This window comes from Anolis sagrei, chromosome 1, assembly GCF_037176765.1.
Source record: "Anolis sagrei isolate rAnoSag1 chromosome 1, rAnoSag1.mat, whole genome shotgun sequence".
Taxonomy (NCBI): Eukaryota; Metazoa; Chordata; class Lepidosauria; order Squamata; family Dactyloidae; genus Anolis; species Anolis sagrei.
In genome coordinates this window covers 232,048,337-232,063,267 of record NC_090021.1, presented here as the reverse complement: position 1 = coordinate 232,063,267, position 14,931 = coordinate 232,048,337, and the positions used below count along the sequence as shown (strand labels likewise).

Genomic DNA, 14,931 nt, shown 5'->3' with positions numbered 1-14,931 from the left:
AGACCCCAGTACCCACAGGGGACATGTTCCTGACTAGACCACAGTTACATGAAACCATGAATACAAACAAATACAATTGAATTACCTGTCTTCGAGTCCCAGCATATCATAGAGTTATGTTGGAGGACCTAGGATCTATGATAAGGTCCTAGAGAATCACTTGGAGGACTTGGCAAACTCCTGGAGAGAACATTTCCATCTTGCACACGGATAAATAAAACCACTGATGCAGGTCCTGTTATTATGGGGGTCTTACAATATAACATATCAATAACTTGTGTTAGAAGCAGACTTGTAATTCTATGTATCACCTTTTGAGAACTTACTGTTGTCAGTATGTATAGTTGAATACAGTTTGCAAGACTGAGGGCAAGAGAGAGCATTTGGTTAAAGAAAAAAAGTTACCGTATTTTGTCAATTGTAAGACACCATCGATGTAAGACGCACCCTAATTTCAGTATCACCATCACCACCAATACATAAGATACACTTGTGATTCTAAGACGGACCTCATTTTTAGAGATGCAATCTAGTTTTGTCCAGGATATTCTCCATTTACTCCAGATATAGCTTTAATGTCTGCTTTATATATCACAAAATTTCTACAGGATAGGAATGAATATGAAACCGTGTATTGACTACTGCATTAGTTGAATGTGGTATAAAGTTGTTGTTGTTTAACTGTAATTGGCCACTTGATATATGGTGACTCTCATCTACATAGGGTTTCTCACTAGTTACTAATCTAGTTACTGCCTTAAATGGAACCATTGTTAACTATGAAATTACTCTCAAAACAAACAACAACGTACATGAAGAGTTCAAGATTCAAAGGCACTGGCCTGGCACAAAGTAGCCTGGATCTTTTACAGATGGAAGTATTTCCTTAGCTTGCCACATATGCTCCAGGACTGGACTACATAGTCATAGAGAGAACCTTACTCTGGAATTGCCTCCACTTACATTAAATAAGTGTATATTTGATTGCAGGTTTGATATTTTGGAGCAAGAAATGAACAATCTAGCATCTCAGATTGATGGGGTCAATCGAGCAGCCATTGGTCTGATAGAGAGTGGACATCCTCGCAGTGGGAAAGTGAGGCAGTGCCAAGAACATCTGAATGCAAGGTAAGACCCTTTTCTATTTATTCATTTCTCCTCTGCAATTCTCATATCTACTGATATGATTTCATGGCAATATTGAGGTTGAGGTCTCTTTAGATTTAGCAATATGAATGTTACCATAAACTAAGGAGCTGCAGTAGCGCAATGGGTTAAACCCATGTGCCGGCTGAACTGCTGACCTGAAGGTCAGTTCGAATCCATGAGATGGGGTGAGCTCCCATCTGTCAGCTCCAGCTTCCCATGTGGGGACATGAGAGAAGCCTCCCACAGGATGGTAAAATATCTGGCCGTCCCATGAGCAACATCCTTGCAGACAGCCAGTTCTCTCACACCAGAAGCGACTTGCAGTTTCTCAAGTCATTTCTGGCACGGAAAAAAAAACCATAGGCTTTTGGATCAGTCTCTTGAGTTGTCCCTACCCTACCTCTTGCTTGTACACAACCCAGAGGTATCTAGATGCCTCGATTTTTAACACTTCAAGTTTAGTAGTTTGAACATCTGTTTGGTAAGAAAGGATTGTAGTTGATGTTTTTGAAAGAAGTAATCAAGGCACAAAATTATCTGCACGTCTGTTGGGATGGGTGTTTAGTGATTGCTGAACTGCTTCAGCTAGAAAGGCACACAAATACTCAGCTTTGATTATGTTATAGGTTAATTGGTTGCAATCCTTTTCAGCCAAATATTTTACTGTAGAAAATCTTGGCAAAATACATTTTTGGCCTGGAAAAAGAAAATCATATAGGAATCATGAACCAGGTTCCTGAAAATTGAGGACTATGGAAATATACTGCTACATGGAGAACCCAGTTTCCGTCTCCTATATTTCCCAGCCAGATGAAGAATTCTGATGCAGAATATAGGTCTAGGGAATCTTGCCAAAAAATAATTTAATGAAATAATTTCCTTCAATTCCAATTCTGTAATAGTGGAGCTTGCTTGAAGTTCATATCAATATCAATTAACAGAACTAGGAACTGAACATTTGCTCATAATGAACTCATATCAGCCAGACTTCTGGGTCCTCTGAGTTCATTTCCATTGATATTGTGTATTAAAATCTTGCTCCTGCCCTCTGCTATTTTCTGCACGTGCTTGTTTTGCGAACTGTACTATTTGAATGTGAATGCTAAATTTACAGGCAAAATATCTCCCATGGTTGCCTCTCTGTATTAAACATGTTGTCTATGAGGCTGGTAAGTTTTATTTCTGTTTTTCCTGACAGCTCAGCTGTTGGAACAAGAATAGTAAAACCTAATATCTATTGGGGAGAGGCAACAGGGTGAACTGTCCAGCCGTCTCCTTTCCTATTGAACAAGCAATTTATAACCAGAACACTTAAGCCATTTATCATCTCTAATAATATCATCTCCAATTCTATCCACCTTTTTGCTAGCAGGAGAGATAGTAAAACTAGGATATGGCATAAATCTGGTCAATGTTTTGTCAAAGACTTTCATGGCCAGAATCACTTCATTGCTGTGAGCTTTCTGGACTGTATGGTCATGTTTCAAAAACTGATGGTGTCTATACTCAATTGTCAGCTGTCACTGGAGTCTGGCTGGACCTGCAGAACATGCTGCAGAGTCAAGAGGCTTCCCTTGGAGAGGCCAGCAAGTTGTACAAGTTTTGCTGTTAGTTTTTTGGGCTATATGGCCATGTTCCAGAAGCTTCTGGAACATGGCCATACATTCCGGAAAGCTCACAGCAACACATAAATCCAGTCCATTGATACCAACATCAGTAAGAGGGTGCTTAGTTTTATAGTTGCCTTGCTGGTTTAACCTTTCCCTGTTCTGTGCTTTCACCACTGTTTTGTTAGCTTTATAGGGATGGAAACAGTGTATTAAGAATTCCAAAAAGATGCATGAAGAATTACAGAAAAAATACTTTGCACAGTGATTTATTTATTTATTTATTTATTTTTGCTTTCTTAGATGGAGAGTTTTCCAGGAGATGGTTGCTCAGAGGCGGAAAGCTGTGGACTTTGCCCTTAGCCTCCACAATTACTGTGTGGATTGTGAAGAAACAAGGAAATGGATCCTAGAAAAAACCAAAGTCATTGAATCCACGCAGGACCTTGGTAAAAATTTGGCAGGCATGATTGCTATGCAGAGGAAGTTGTATGGCATTGAACGTGACCTAGCAGCCATTCAGGCCCGCCTTGCAACTCTACAGAAAGAAGCACATCGACTTGCTGAAGAACAGCCCGACTTAGCTGATGATGTCTACAGTCGATTGACAGCTGTCACTGGAGTCTGGCTGGACCTTCAGAACACGCTGCAGAGTCAAGAGGCCTCTCTTGGAGAGGCCAGCAAGTTGCACAAGTTTTTGCAGGACTTAGATGACTTCCAGGCATGGCTGTTTAAGGCACAAAAAGCTGTTGCTTCAGAAGAGGTGCCCAATTCCTTGGTAGAAGCCGAACACCTCCTGCATCAGCACACTGCTGTTAAAGAAGAGATTGATCAACATAGGGATGATTATCGCAGTGTCAAAGATATAGGAACCAGAGTGACTCAAGGGCAAACAGATGTGGAATATCAGCAACTGGAGCAACGGCTCCAGGGGATGGATACAGGCTGGAATGCCTTGTGTAAAATGTGGGATAGCAGGGAGAAATTCCTCAACCAGTGCCTTGGTTTCCAGGAATTTCTTAAAGATGCAAAGCAAGCAGAAATTGTCCTTACTAACCAGGTATGGTTGCAGCATGAACTTTCTTGTAATCTTTCTGCATTTTAAATTAGTGTCTCAAAAATTGCTTGGGTGCTGTAGGTGTTGTTTCATAGAAAAACGGTGTTTTCAGGCTGGCAGCATATCTTGAATGTTTACATAGATATCACCTAGCACATAGCAGCCACAGAAAAAAGCTTGTCCATAATAATGCCATAGTTAGGTTGTGCTAGCTGTGGACACTGAGTTCAAGATACAGAATTTGACTTTCAGCATACACTGAAGTAACACAGAGAAAAAATATACCAAAGGCCAAATTGTGGCAGCAGATGTGTACAGCCAGCTTACTATCATATCAAAACATTTCAGGTGCTTTTTTCGTAAGTGCCATGTGGTGACTGTAATTTAACCTGAGCTGGAGTTGAAAGTAGGCCTCACAGATATATTTACAGTGAAAGCACTGTTGTTGTTTTAAAAAACAGGCTAAGTCATATTCCAAAGTCATCTGTATGTTTCCTTCCCTAACATCCTCTTTAGGAATATACTCTGGCTCACATCGAGCCCCCAGACACCTTGGAAGCATCCGAAGCTTCTATCCGAAAATATGAAGATTTTCTTGCTACAATGGAAGCTAATGAAGAAAAAATTACTGGGTTGGTCAACAGTGGGAACAAGCTTGTGTCGGAAGGAAATATTTACTCTGATAAAATTAAAGAAAAAGTTCATCTGATACAAGAGAGGTAATATTACTAGAGCCATTTCAATGGGGACAGTACAAGAGGAAAAAAGTGTGTGTGGGAGAAATAGTTAAGCTTATCCTCAGATAATTCAACAATGCAATTACCTGAGTGTTCATTCTGTACTAGTAATTGTCCCAATCAAGGTATTATGAGGGAAAACTAGAAAAAATATCTCTGAACTATAGTTGTCCTGTCCTTTTCTCCCTATGACATATTAAAAGGGTATTTAATGATAACTCTGGGTCATAGCAATAGGAAAAGTACATCCAATAGTTCTGGATTTTCTTTTCCAAACTCTGAAAGATGGCCTTCTGGATGAGGAATCCAGTGTAGCTCAGAAAGGAATGGAGGGGGCAGTCTACTTCCTGTATCTTACTGTGTCCTTTTTGCCTTGTATTGCTTACTCTGCATTTCCTCCCTTTGAATGTATCTCTGCTTGAGATACAAATGCCTACACCTGCTACATGCAACTACACATACAAACACACACACACACAACGATCGAGAGGGAGACAGAGAGAAAGAATGTGTTCTTTTTTAAAACCTTCCTTCTCAAATAATGTGTTCTGATACTTTTTGATCTGCTGGAACAACCATGTGCTTGTCTTATTTGTCATTTCTAGATACAAAACAAATGTCACAAAATCTCAGGAGGTGTTTGTTTTGCTGAAGGACAATCATGACCTGCGAAATTTCTTGAGGAATTGTCAGGAGGTAAGGATTCTGAACCAGTAACTGTTACTAATATCCTGTGTGTCTTTGTTTCAAGAGTGCTTACAACTTTGGTACATATTCAAAGCAGATATTAAATACAATTTTTCTTACCGCATCACAGGTTTCTTGTATAACACTTACTTCTAGCTTACTGTTTTATTCATGGTCTCAATTAATTTAATATAATAGTATAATTTTAAAATTAGGTTTTTTAAAGGAAGGCGAAATGATAAAATCTAGTTTTCTTCAATGTTTAGCATTTTGTGTCATCATCTCTATTCTTCATATTTAAATCCAATTAAGCTATTGTAGTATTAAACTGATGCATGTCAACATCAATGTACTCAATGAGGGCAAACTAATTGAACCTTAATCTCAAGAAGACAGAGGTGCTCCTGGTCATTCAAAAGTCAGATTGGGGAATAGAGGTTGAATTTGCACTAGATGGGGTTCACGGCTTGGGAGTATTTCTGGACTTAGTCTTAAAACTGGATGCACAGATTTCAGTAGAAGTCAAACATGCATTATCATAAAGCTTATATGCTTTTTTAAAAAAAAAAATCTTCAGATTTGACCGTGGGAATGCATGTGTTGGTTTCAGTTTGTATTGCTACAATGCAGTCTGTATGAGGCTGCCATTAAAAAGTGTTTTGAAGCTTCGGTTGGTCCAAAGAGTTGCAAACATGTTGTTAACTAAGGCCGACTACAGGGAGTATACATCACCCTTGCTGAAAATCTCCCCTGGCTCCAGTATTAGTTGAAACTTTCTATTATGAATAGTTGCAGTTTCCACTATGGTTCTCAATGCTTTGAGAGCATTTCCAATATACAACTCTAAGTATTTTTGAAGGACAGCAAAGTAGTAGGATTGCAAGGGGGAGAATTACAATGGAACGATGCAGAGTACTAGCAAGAGCAGTATAGAACTCATGTTCACCAGTATGTCATTTGCTAGCATTTTCTTTGTAGCTTACTGTGTGGATTGAAGAAAAGATGCTAACTGCACAAGACATATCCTATGATGAAGCTCGGAATTTGCACAGCAAATGGCTGAAGCACCAAGCTTTTATGGCAGAACTTGCCTCTAACCAAGCATGGCTAGATAAAGTAGATGAGGTAAGTGGCTTCTTGCAAGATTTGGCATCATAGCTTGGCATCTTTCTTGGCTTTCTCCTGTTCTTACATCTGTGTGCCTCTTGATGATTTAGGACTGAGATTTTTGTGAAAGATTTAATGACAGTTACCACTGTTCTCATTCTTGGAACATTATTAATGAAAAATAATTGCATTCCTAAAGTATGATTGCAAAAAAGAAAGAACACAACAGAAGATGTAAAGAGAAAAAGGAAAGAAAAAAAAGAGGGATGGAAAATAATTAGAATATGAGCAAGGGCTTGACATGTAAATTAATATAAGCTGACCAAATTTCTAAAAACACATTTTCTTAAAATTGACATTTATAAAGTGTATATTCATCCATTAAGAGCCTCTGGTGACACAGCGGGTTAAGCCGCTGAGCTGCTGAATTTGCTAACCAAAAGGTTGGAGGTTCAAATCTGGGTAGCAGGGTGAGCTCCCACTGTTAGCCCCAGCTTCTGCCAACCTAGCAGTTTGAAAACATGCAAATGTGAGTGGATCAATAGGTACTGCTTTGGCAGGAAGGTAACAGTGTTCCATGCACTTATGCCAGTCACATGACCTTGGAGGTTTCTACGAACAACACCAACAATTTGACTTAGAAATAGAGATGAGCACCACGACCCACAGTAAACTGGCTGGGATTTCTGGGAGTTGTAGGACAAAACACCTCTACATTGAATACAAAGCTAGTGCAATTTATATAGATCAATGATCAACATGCGTGATTGGCTACTTATTATACAATTATAATGCACACTATATAGAAACATTGCACATTCACATTCTGCTCTGTGTACTTTGGTGTGTTAGTGCGTTTACAACAGTTCAAAACACAAACCTCTCCTTTACATTGCTGCCTACTGGATTTGAGCTTGCGCATTGTTTAGAAAATCAGTGCATGTGTAGTGTATTTTACTCCTGTATCTCTTATTCCTGGGATGTCATCCACGATGCATTAAAAAGCTTCTGAAAGTATGATTAAAATTGAAGGTGAAGAGTCGACTTCCAACGCGTTTCTTTCTTTTTTTTCTTTGGGAGAAAATAAGCATGCTTCGAGTTGGAGGTTTCCCAGCAGTACCATTTAAAAGATACTATGCAGCTGTTACATCTTTTCTTAATGGATTTTTAGGAATAGACAAAAGATGTAGCAAAGGGTAGCTAAATGCTGGAAGATTACAAATGGAAGACCATGTTGTCTGCCATCTTCTCGAGTATTCCCTGAATGAGGTAAAGTGATTGCACAACAAAAGCCCCATCTGGAAGTACCTGAGTTGTTATATCGCAGATAGACTTCCTATTTCTGTTTTGTTCTAGATAAAAGCAGGCACATGAGGTTATCCTTTGGAAATGAGGAGCAGAAGAGGAAATGAAGAAGGTGCTTGAACCCCTTTTCTTCAACCCGCTCCTTCTAAAATGCACCTTGTGCCCCTTGAGTGGAAAAGAAGCCAGCAATTTTAAATAAAAAATAGCCAAAGGGGAAAAGAGAAAGCAGTGTTTTTCCCTCCCTTTGACCCTTTCAGACTTTCTCAACTCAAACAAGGCAAACTTTTATGGCTAATGTTCACTCAAAAGGGAGCAAAGGGAGCTTTCATGTTCATCTTGTATATGAAATTGGGTTTGGTGTTTAACAGCTTAGTTGCTGACATTATAATTTTCTCTTGTTTTACTGTGCTCTCCTCAAAGATGTACCCCAGTAGTTTATCCAGTAATTCACTAAAGGCATATAAAGTAATATAATATAATAATAATAACTTTATTTTTATACCCTGCCAACCATCTCCCCAAGGGGACTCGGGGCGGCTTACAAGGGACAAGCCCAAAAATTACAAATAGAACACAATCAATTAAAAACATCAGATAAAATATAAAAACAATCACAATTGTAAACAACGTCAAAATAATATATCTGAGAAAGAACATAATGATGTGAGAGATTGCAGTTCTGTATAAGAGCATCTCAGGGCTGCTTACATGGGTCAAGTCCAAAAATACAGATTAAAACACACACAAAATGCAATAAAACAACTAAAATCAACAGCGAGCAACATAAAAACATTACAATCACAATACACATTTTAAAAACAGTATCATGGCTGAAAAACAGAACATGGCTGAGTGCGGAGGGATCAGAGAATGTTCATGGACTTGACCGCATCAACTAGGGCATGGATCCACTTTAAATCTGGTTTCTTCCTCCTGCAGCATTCTGGGGCTTGTAGTTTAGGGGAGGAGCCTTTAAAATGTTCAGGCAGGCAGGTCCTAGGCCTCCCTAAACTACAAACTCGACAATGCTGCAGGAGGCAGCAACCGGATTTAAAGTGGATCCATTCTCTAGTGTGATGAGATGCTATTAAACAAGTTTTGAATACTTTCCTCAGTTTGTTCTGGTGACTTCAGAGTGAACTTCAATGTATACTTGGGACAAAATGTTTCATGGAAAACACATAAATATAAATATAGATGTTTAAAATATTTGTATGGTAGGAAGTTTCTTTTAAACTTTGTAAGCCATCTTGAATCCCAGATTGGGTAAAAGGCCAGATTGGGCTGACAAGATTGGGTAATCTTGTCAGCACCGATTGTGTTTAAGTGCAGGCCAAGGTGTTTAGGCACTGCACCCAGGCACCATTGGGACCACCTTTACTATTATTATTATTATTATTATTATTGAGGATTTAAAAATCAAATTGCAAAGACTCTGACACAAGCCAGTAAAGGTGGTCCCAATGGTGCCTGGGTGCAGTGCCTAAACACCTTGGCCTGCACTTAAACACAATCGGTGCTGACAAGATTATCATCTACCAGTGGCAAAAGGCCACCTTACTGGGATCTGCATGCATTATTCACCGATACATCACACAGTCCTAGACACTTGTGATGTGTGCTCCAATCCAGCAGCAGCAGAGTAATCTTGTTTGCTGTGAACTCATATTGTTGTGTTTCAAATAATAGAAGAAGAAGAAGAAGAAGAAGAAGAAGAGAAGAAGAAGAGTAACAATTGCAGCAATAGCAGTGAGCAGCCTTATTCTGTCCTTAGCTCTCTCTACCAGGCATGATTACATTGCCCAACTACTTTGAGCTCAGCAGTTTGGTTCACTAGAACTCCACTTTAACTGTATGTTTTCTAGAAGAATGAATTGTCTTTCTCCTTGGCTGTTCATGGATCTGACAAATGATTCTGTGACTCCACAATCTCTTATCTCTTTTTTTTTTCTAGGAAGGGCAGCAGCTGGCAGAGCAGAAGCCCCAGTATGAAGCTATTGTTGGCCGAAGGCTAGCAGACCTACACGAACTGTGGGATAAGCTGCAGGCCACAACAGAGGAGAAGGCCCAGCACCTGTTTGATGCCAACCGCTCTGACCTTTACGCGCAGAGCTATGCTGACCTTGGTGCATGGATCAGTGAGATGGAGCAGCAGCTGAAATCTGATGCCCAGGGTAAAGATCTCACTAGTGTCAACATCCTGTTGAAGAACCTGAAAGTAAGTAAGTCCTGAAACTGTCTTTCCTGCCTCAAATCAATAGCCTATTGGCAGGAACCTTCATGACACTATCAGGTGCTGTTCTCTGTGAGGGAGTGATCTGAAGTGGTCAAATTAGTGATGGTTTGCTATAGCCTCATAAAATTAGAGGAAATTGTGCTCATCAGTTCCTCTCTATGGTGAAAGGCATGAAGTCCTCCAGCATCTTAAGGATTATCCATGCCCTCCCCTTTTTTTCTGATACAGTGAATGAACTCCTTTATTTCATGGGATTCAGATACCTTTTTGTCAAGGTATCTGAATCCTATGAAAGTACTTCTTTTATGATAATGTGTGTTTCCTTAGCACTTGCATCTGCTTTCTGTAAATGTCAATACATAGAGAATTATAAATTAATTGCAGTACCAATAATTGTTGCGTTGAATGTCAACACATAGAGAATTATAAATGAGAGCTGTTCAGCAGTGGAACTCTCTGCCCTGGAGTGTGGTGGAGACTCTTTTTTTTGAGGCTTTTAAACAGAGGCTTGATGGCCATCTGTCGGGGGTGCTTTGAATGTGGTTTTCCTGCTTCTTGGCAGGGAGTTGGCCTGGGAGGCCCATGAGGTCTCTTCCAACTCTATGATTCTATGAGTCTACGATTCTATGAATACAGTTGCTCACATGTGTATTTAAGTGTAATGTTTTCCTCTTAGCATTACCCTGTGATATTAATAGTGATGAGTAACAAGAGATCCCATATACAATGCTTGAGCCATACTGAATATTTTTTAAAAGGTTATACAACTACTGATTTAAAATTTTCTTTAAATTATCACATAATCAATGAAATCTGTATACATTCTCAGCACTGGTTGTCCATCCATTTCCCCCCCCCCCCCCCCCCAAAGTATCTCTATAAACAGAATATCAGATTTCTATTGGATCCTTCTTAAGAGTCCCTATCCTCCACTTCAGCATAGTGTAAACACTGATATCTGTTTCCAAACTCTTTCCTTCTGTGCTGCTCTCATGAGATCACTTTTTAATAAAGCATCTCATGAGAAGCAAACATTGTACCTGTAGGGATCCTCAGACTGAGTTATTGTATCCCTTGTAGAAGATGTAAGAGATGTGAAAAATTAAGAGACTAATAGAGATAAAACTTGATGAAACAGACTGGCAGGGTCATCCTCAGCAACATGGAAGTATATGAGTAAAGAAGTTGCAACTAGTAAAAAGGTAGAGGACCTGTGTAAAACTTACTTTTGTAGAGAGAAATCTTTTATGATAGGTTGGGTGGAAATTTGTGTGATCTGTGAACTGTGAAATTTGTGTGATCTGTAAGTGTGTCAAAAAAGTTTAGGAAGGTATAAAGAAGCATATTTTAATAGCATTGAAAATATAGTTATAAAACAGATGTGGGCTCTTTGCAAGGGGCAAAAGGAGGTATCTGCATATAGAAATCCTCTGTTAGTAATGCTTCTACTTTTTGAGTCTAAATATTTAACTTTAACAGACTCTCCATCTTCTTGCTGACTCTCATATAGACCCATCAAATTTAATTTATTGTATATCCAATTCATCCTAAACTAAAAGAGCATTCATGAACACTGTTCTCATAATGAGGAGTAACCTGCGGCTGATCCATCCGGTCTGTCCTGCCTCAGGATGAAATAAAAGTTTAATGCCCTGATACCTGGGAATGGCAAAGAATAGAAAGATTTGAACAACATTGTGACCAAATCAATTTCCTGTGAGTCAAGTAGATTATGATTTTTTTTTAAATGGTTGCCTAACTAGAGATCCTCTCATTTCAGCGACTGGAGGAACAAGTAAGTGTGAGAAAGAAAGAAATGGAAGATTTGTTAAGCCAGGCACCTCCCACTAGAGGAGACTTGCATGAAGTGGATGGCAAGCATGAGATCATTGAGAAGAGGTTCCAGGGTCTTCTGGAGCCACTGAGTAAGAAGAAGAAGGAACTGGAGGCAACTAAGGCTGGATATCAATTGGATCGGGATCTGGCGGATGAACTGGTGAGCTATGAAATCACCTAACTGTGATATTAACAAGTGTTAGAATTCTTCCCTAGTTACTATATACTATTATTCTTCATTCAGAAGGTGGTGGGAGCTTTGTAACAGCAAAACTGGTCCTCACAAATAAATAGGAAAAACAGGAGTAAGACCTTCTGTATTTTGGGCAATTATCTATCTAGCCTTGATTGGTTTTTCCTTCAATGTATAATAGTAATTCTTCTGTTTTCTAGCTCTGGGTACAAGAACGTCTCCCACTTGCTCAATCCACCGACCATGGCACAAACCTTCTGTCTGTACAGCTGCTCACAAAGAAAACGCAGGTAAGTCTGTATTTTATTTTCATTTAATGCTTCCTCCCACTTTTTTGTGTGGTAGTGGTGCAGAACTCAGAAGAGGACAGGTCCTTCATTATGCGTAGCATGCCTAAAGTTGGGTGGGGTCTGTAGCATGGTTGTTAGCAAACACAATGGCTGTCTACTTACAAAACATGTGGAGTTCTCAGCTGCAGACCTTATTAAAGATACAGCTTTACCTTGCTTACTTGGTTTATAGCAGACTGAGTACTTTCCCCAACCTATGTGTTACAAACATATATAATCGAGGTCCATTCCATACTATATGCTAAAAGAAGGCTGTAATGCTTCATGAACTCACTAGGTCAATATAAAGCAGCTAATTCCTAAAGCTATTCGATGAACAACCTAAAAGAGATAGTGCAAAGTCGTTATCATTATATGCTTTACATTTCAATAAAAGTAACAACTCCATTTAAATGTATTTCTGATCTTTCAAATTCCTTTCAAAGTGACTTTCTGTTCTTTCCTAGACATTACAGAAAGAAATTGCTGGTCATGCTCCACGCATTGAGGAAGTCCTTCTTAGAGGGGAAGGCATGCTGGCTGGAGCAGATAGGGATGAGGACTTCAAGGACACCGAAGAGCGCCTCAGGCAGCTGAAGGAGTCTTGGAGTATTTTACAAGAGGAAACTCTACAGAGATTGCACCGTATGGAAGAAGCAAGTGAGGCTCAGAGATATTATTTAGACGCTGGGGAAGCAGAAGCCTGGATAAGTGAGCAGGAGCTATACATGGTGACCGATGAAAAGCCAAAGGTAAGGGCACTTGGCTTGTTAATAAAACAACTACATTTGATGTACCAGGAGGACTATTCTCAAGGGATGTTTGCTTCAGGGGGAAATGGATGTCAGACCAGTAGCTGGTCTAGAAGCAGACTCTGGTTGTACTCAGGAACAGCTAATATCAATAGGCCTTAGGCCATTCTCTGAGTGGCAACCTGAGCACTCCACACTCATGGGTTTATCCCCTGTGTCAATATCTCAAAGCAAAATTCAATTGAAAACATTAACTCCAGTATCTGTTTACTGGTAGTAAACACATAGTAGTCTCACTTGTCTCTCCATTTTTTGTAGAGAGAGAGAAGCAGGGTGCGACTAGAATGGAATGGCGAGTATTACGTGGTGAAAGAAGCCCCATTTTAGGGGTTTGTTTCACAGCCTATTTATTTATTTATTTACGACATTTATATGCTCCCCTTCTCACCCTGAAGAGGATTCAGAGCAGCTTACAAGATATACATACATACAATATATTAAATTATTAGCATAGTACAATATCAGTATAAAATATTACTATATTGTACTATACCATGATATTGTAATATTATTAGTAATATTACATGTAATATAAAATATATAATTATAACATGGTATTATTAGTATGATATTGTATTACATTATAATATTATACACACACAATATATTATATTATATTATATTATATTATATTATTAGTAAAGCACAGGAGACAAGATGAAACTGTCTTCAACTGTAGCCCCCTCTCTCTTCACTCTGGCCAGATCAGCATTGGTGTCGGGCGGGGGGGGGGGGAGACGTCCCAACTGATGATATAGGCAGGAGACAAGATGGAACTGTGTTCTGCCCCCCTCTCTCTTAACACTAGCATAAGACTAGTCCCTGTGAAGGCGCAGCCGCCTATGTGGCTGCACCTTCAAAAAAAAGCACTTGCACAGGCGGGTGACTCTTCAAAGTACAGCTGAGCTCAGAGAAACAAGTAAGTAAAAGTATGAAATCATGACCAGCTATTTCAAATGCCATGTTGAAAAGATGGATTCTAGTCAAAAAGGGGAAATTCTAATTAGTTAGTCGTCATCCAGTAAGAGCACAAAAATATATCAATGCAAGGCAAAATTGGAAAGCACCATCATCACACGTAAGTGGAAGCCATGCATACCGATAATCTACCTCCAAGGGGCACAGAATTTGTTCTTCACATACTTACGGGCAGTAACGTCTGGAGCTCCACTTACAATTCCACAGGTTCAATTGCAGTTTCAGCTGCAAGAGTTTTTACATCAGCAAGATCTAAATAAAGTGCCTTTAAGGAAGTCGCCTTTGGGTTGACAAAGGCGGGATATAAATACTGTAAATAAATAAAATCAACAAATACTATCCAGTAGCCTCAGTCTGATGTATATGCAATGGAGAGTAGAATTCAGGAAATAACAGGCAAATCAGAAAAAAAGATTTAAAGATTATAATTATTTATATAAAGCAAATGCTACTGGAACATTTAATAGGCATTATATGTTAAATAACCCTAATTTAAACCCTTTTAGAGATAACAATTTAAACATCAACTGATTTCCTAATTTAAATGGAGGAAATAATTTAAACGCTAATCCATTTTCTAACATTCAGATTTTAATAAAATGGGATTGATTTTAATACCTTTAAGTAATTTAATTGTTATAATTAATGTAATTCTTCAACAAACAATAGAGATAATTGGATCTTCAAGTGATTTAGGGAATAATGGTTTATAAAGCCTGTAAGCACTTCTGTCATGATAACTCAAAATCAATATGGGCTTTTCAGAAACAAATCATGTCAGACTATTCTTATTTTTTGTTTTGTTTTGTTTTAGTTACAAGCTTGTTAGGTGAAGGAAATGTTGTGGAAGTAGCATACCTCAATTTCTGTAAAATCATTTTCAATGTCCCTCAAGGTA

The 14,931-nt window shown here is 38.9% G+C and overlaps 1 protein-coding gene across 6 annotated transcripts in view; it reads left to right on the top strand.

Moving 5' to 3' along the window:
* The window catches only part of SPTB (spectrin beta, erythrocytic), a 123,438-nt gene that overhangs the window by 75,628 nt on the left and 32,879 nt on the right, over positions 1 to 14,931 (top strand). For all 6 annotated transcript variants that reach the window (XM_060772626.2, XM_067461103.1, XM_067461118.1 and 3 more), the window contains exons 15-23: positions 991 to 1,128; positions 3,060 to 3,816; positions 4,330 to 4,532; positions 5,156 to 5,246; positions 6,216 to 6,362; positions 9,604 to 9,867; positions 11,666 to 11,881; positions 12,115 to 12,204; positions 12,711 to 12,995. In XM_060772626.2, the coding sequence (XP_060628609.2) occupies positions 991 to 1,128; positions 3,060 to 3,816; positions 4,330 to 4,532; positions 5,156 to 5,246; positions 6,216 to 6,362; positions 9,604 to 9,867; positions 11,666 to 11,881; positions 12,115 to 12,204; positions 12,711 to 12,995 (2,191 nt within the window). The remainder of the gene's footprint in view (positions 1 to 990; positions 1,129 to 3,059; positions 3,817 to 4,329; positions 4,533 to 5,155; positions 5,247 to 6,215; positions 6,363 to 9,603; positions 9,868 to 11,665; positions 11,882 to 12,114; positions 12,205 to 12,710; positions 12,996 to 14,931) is intronic.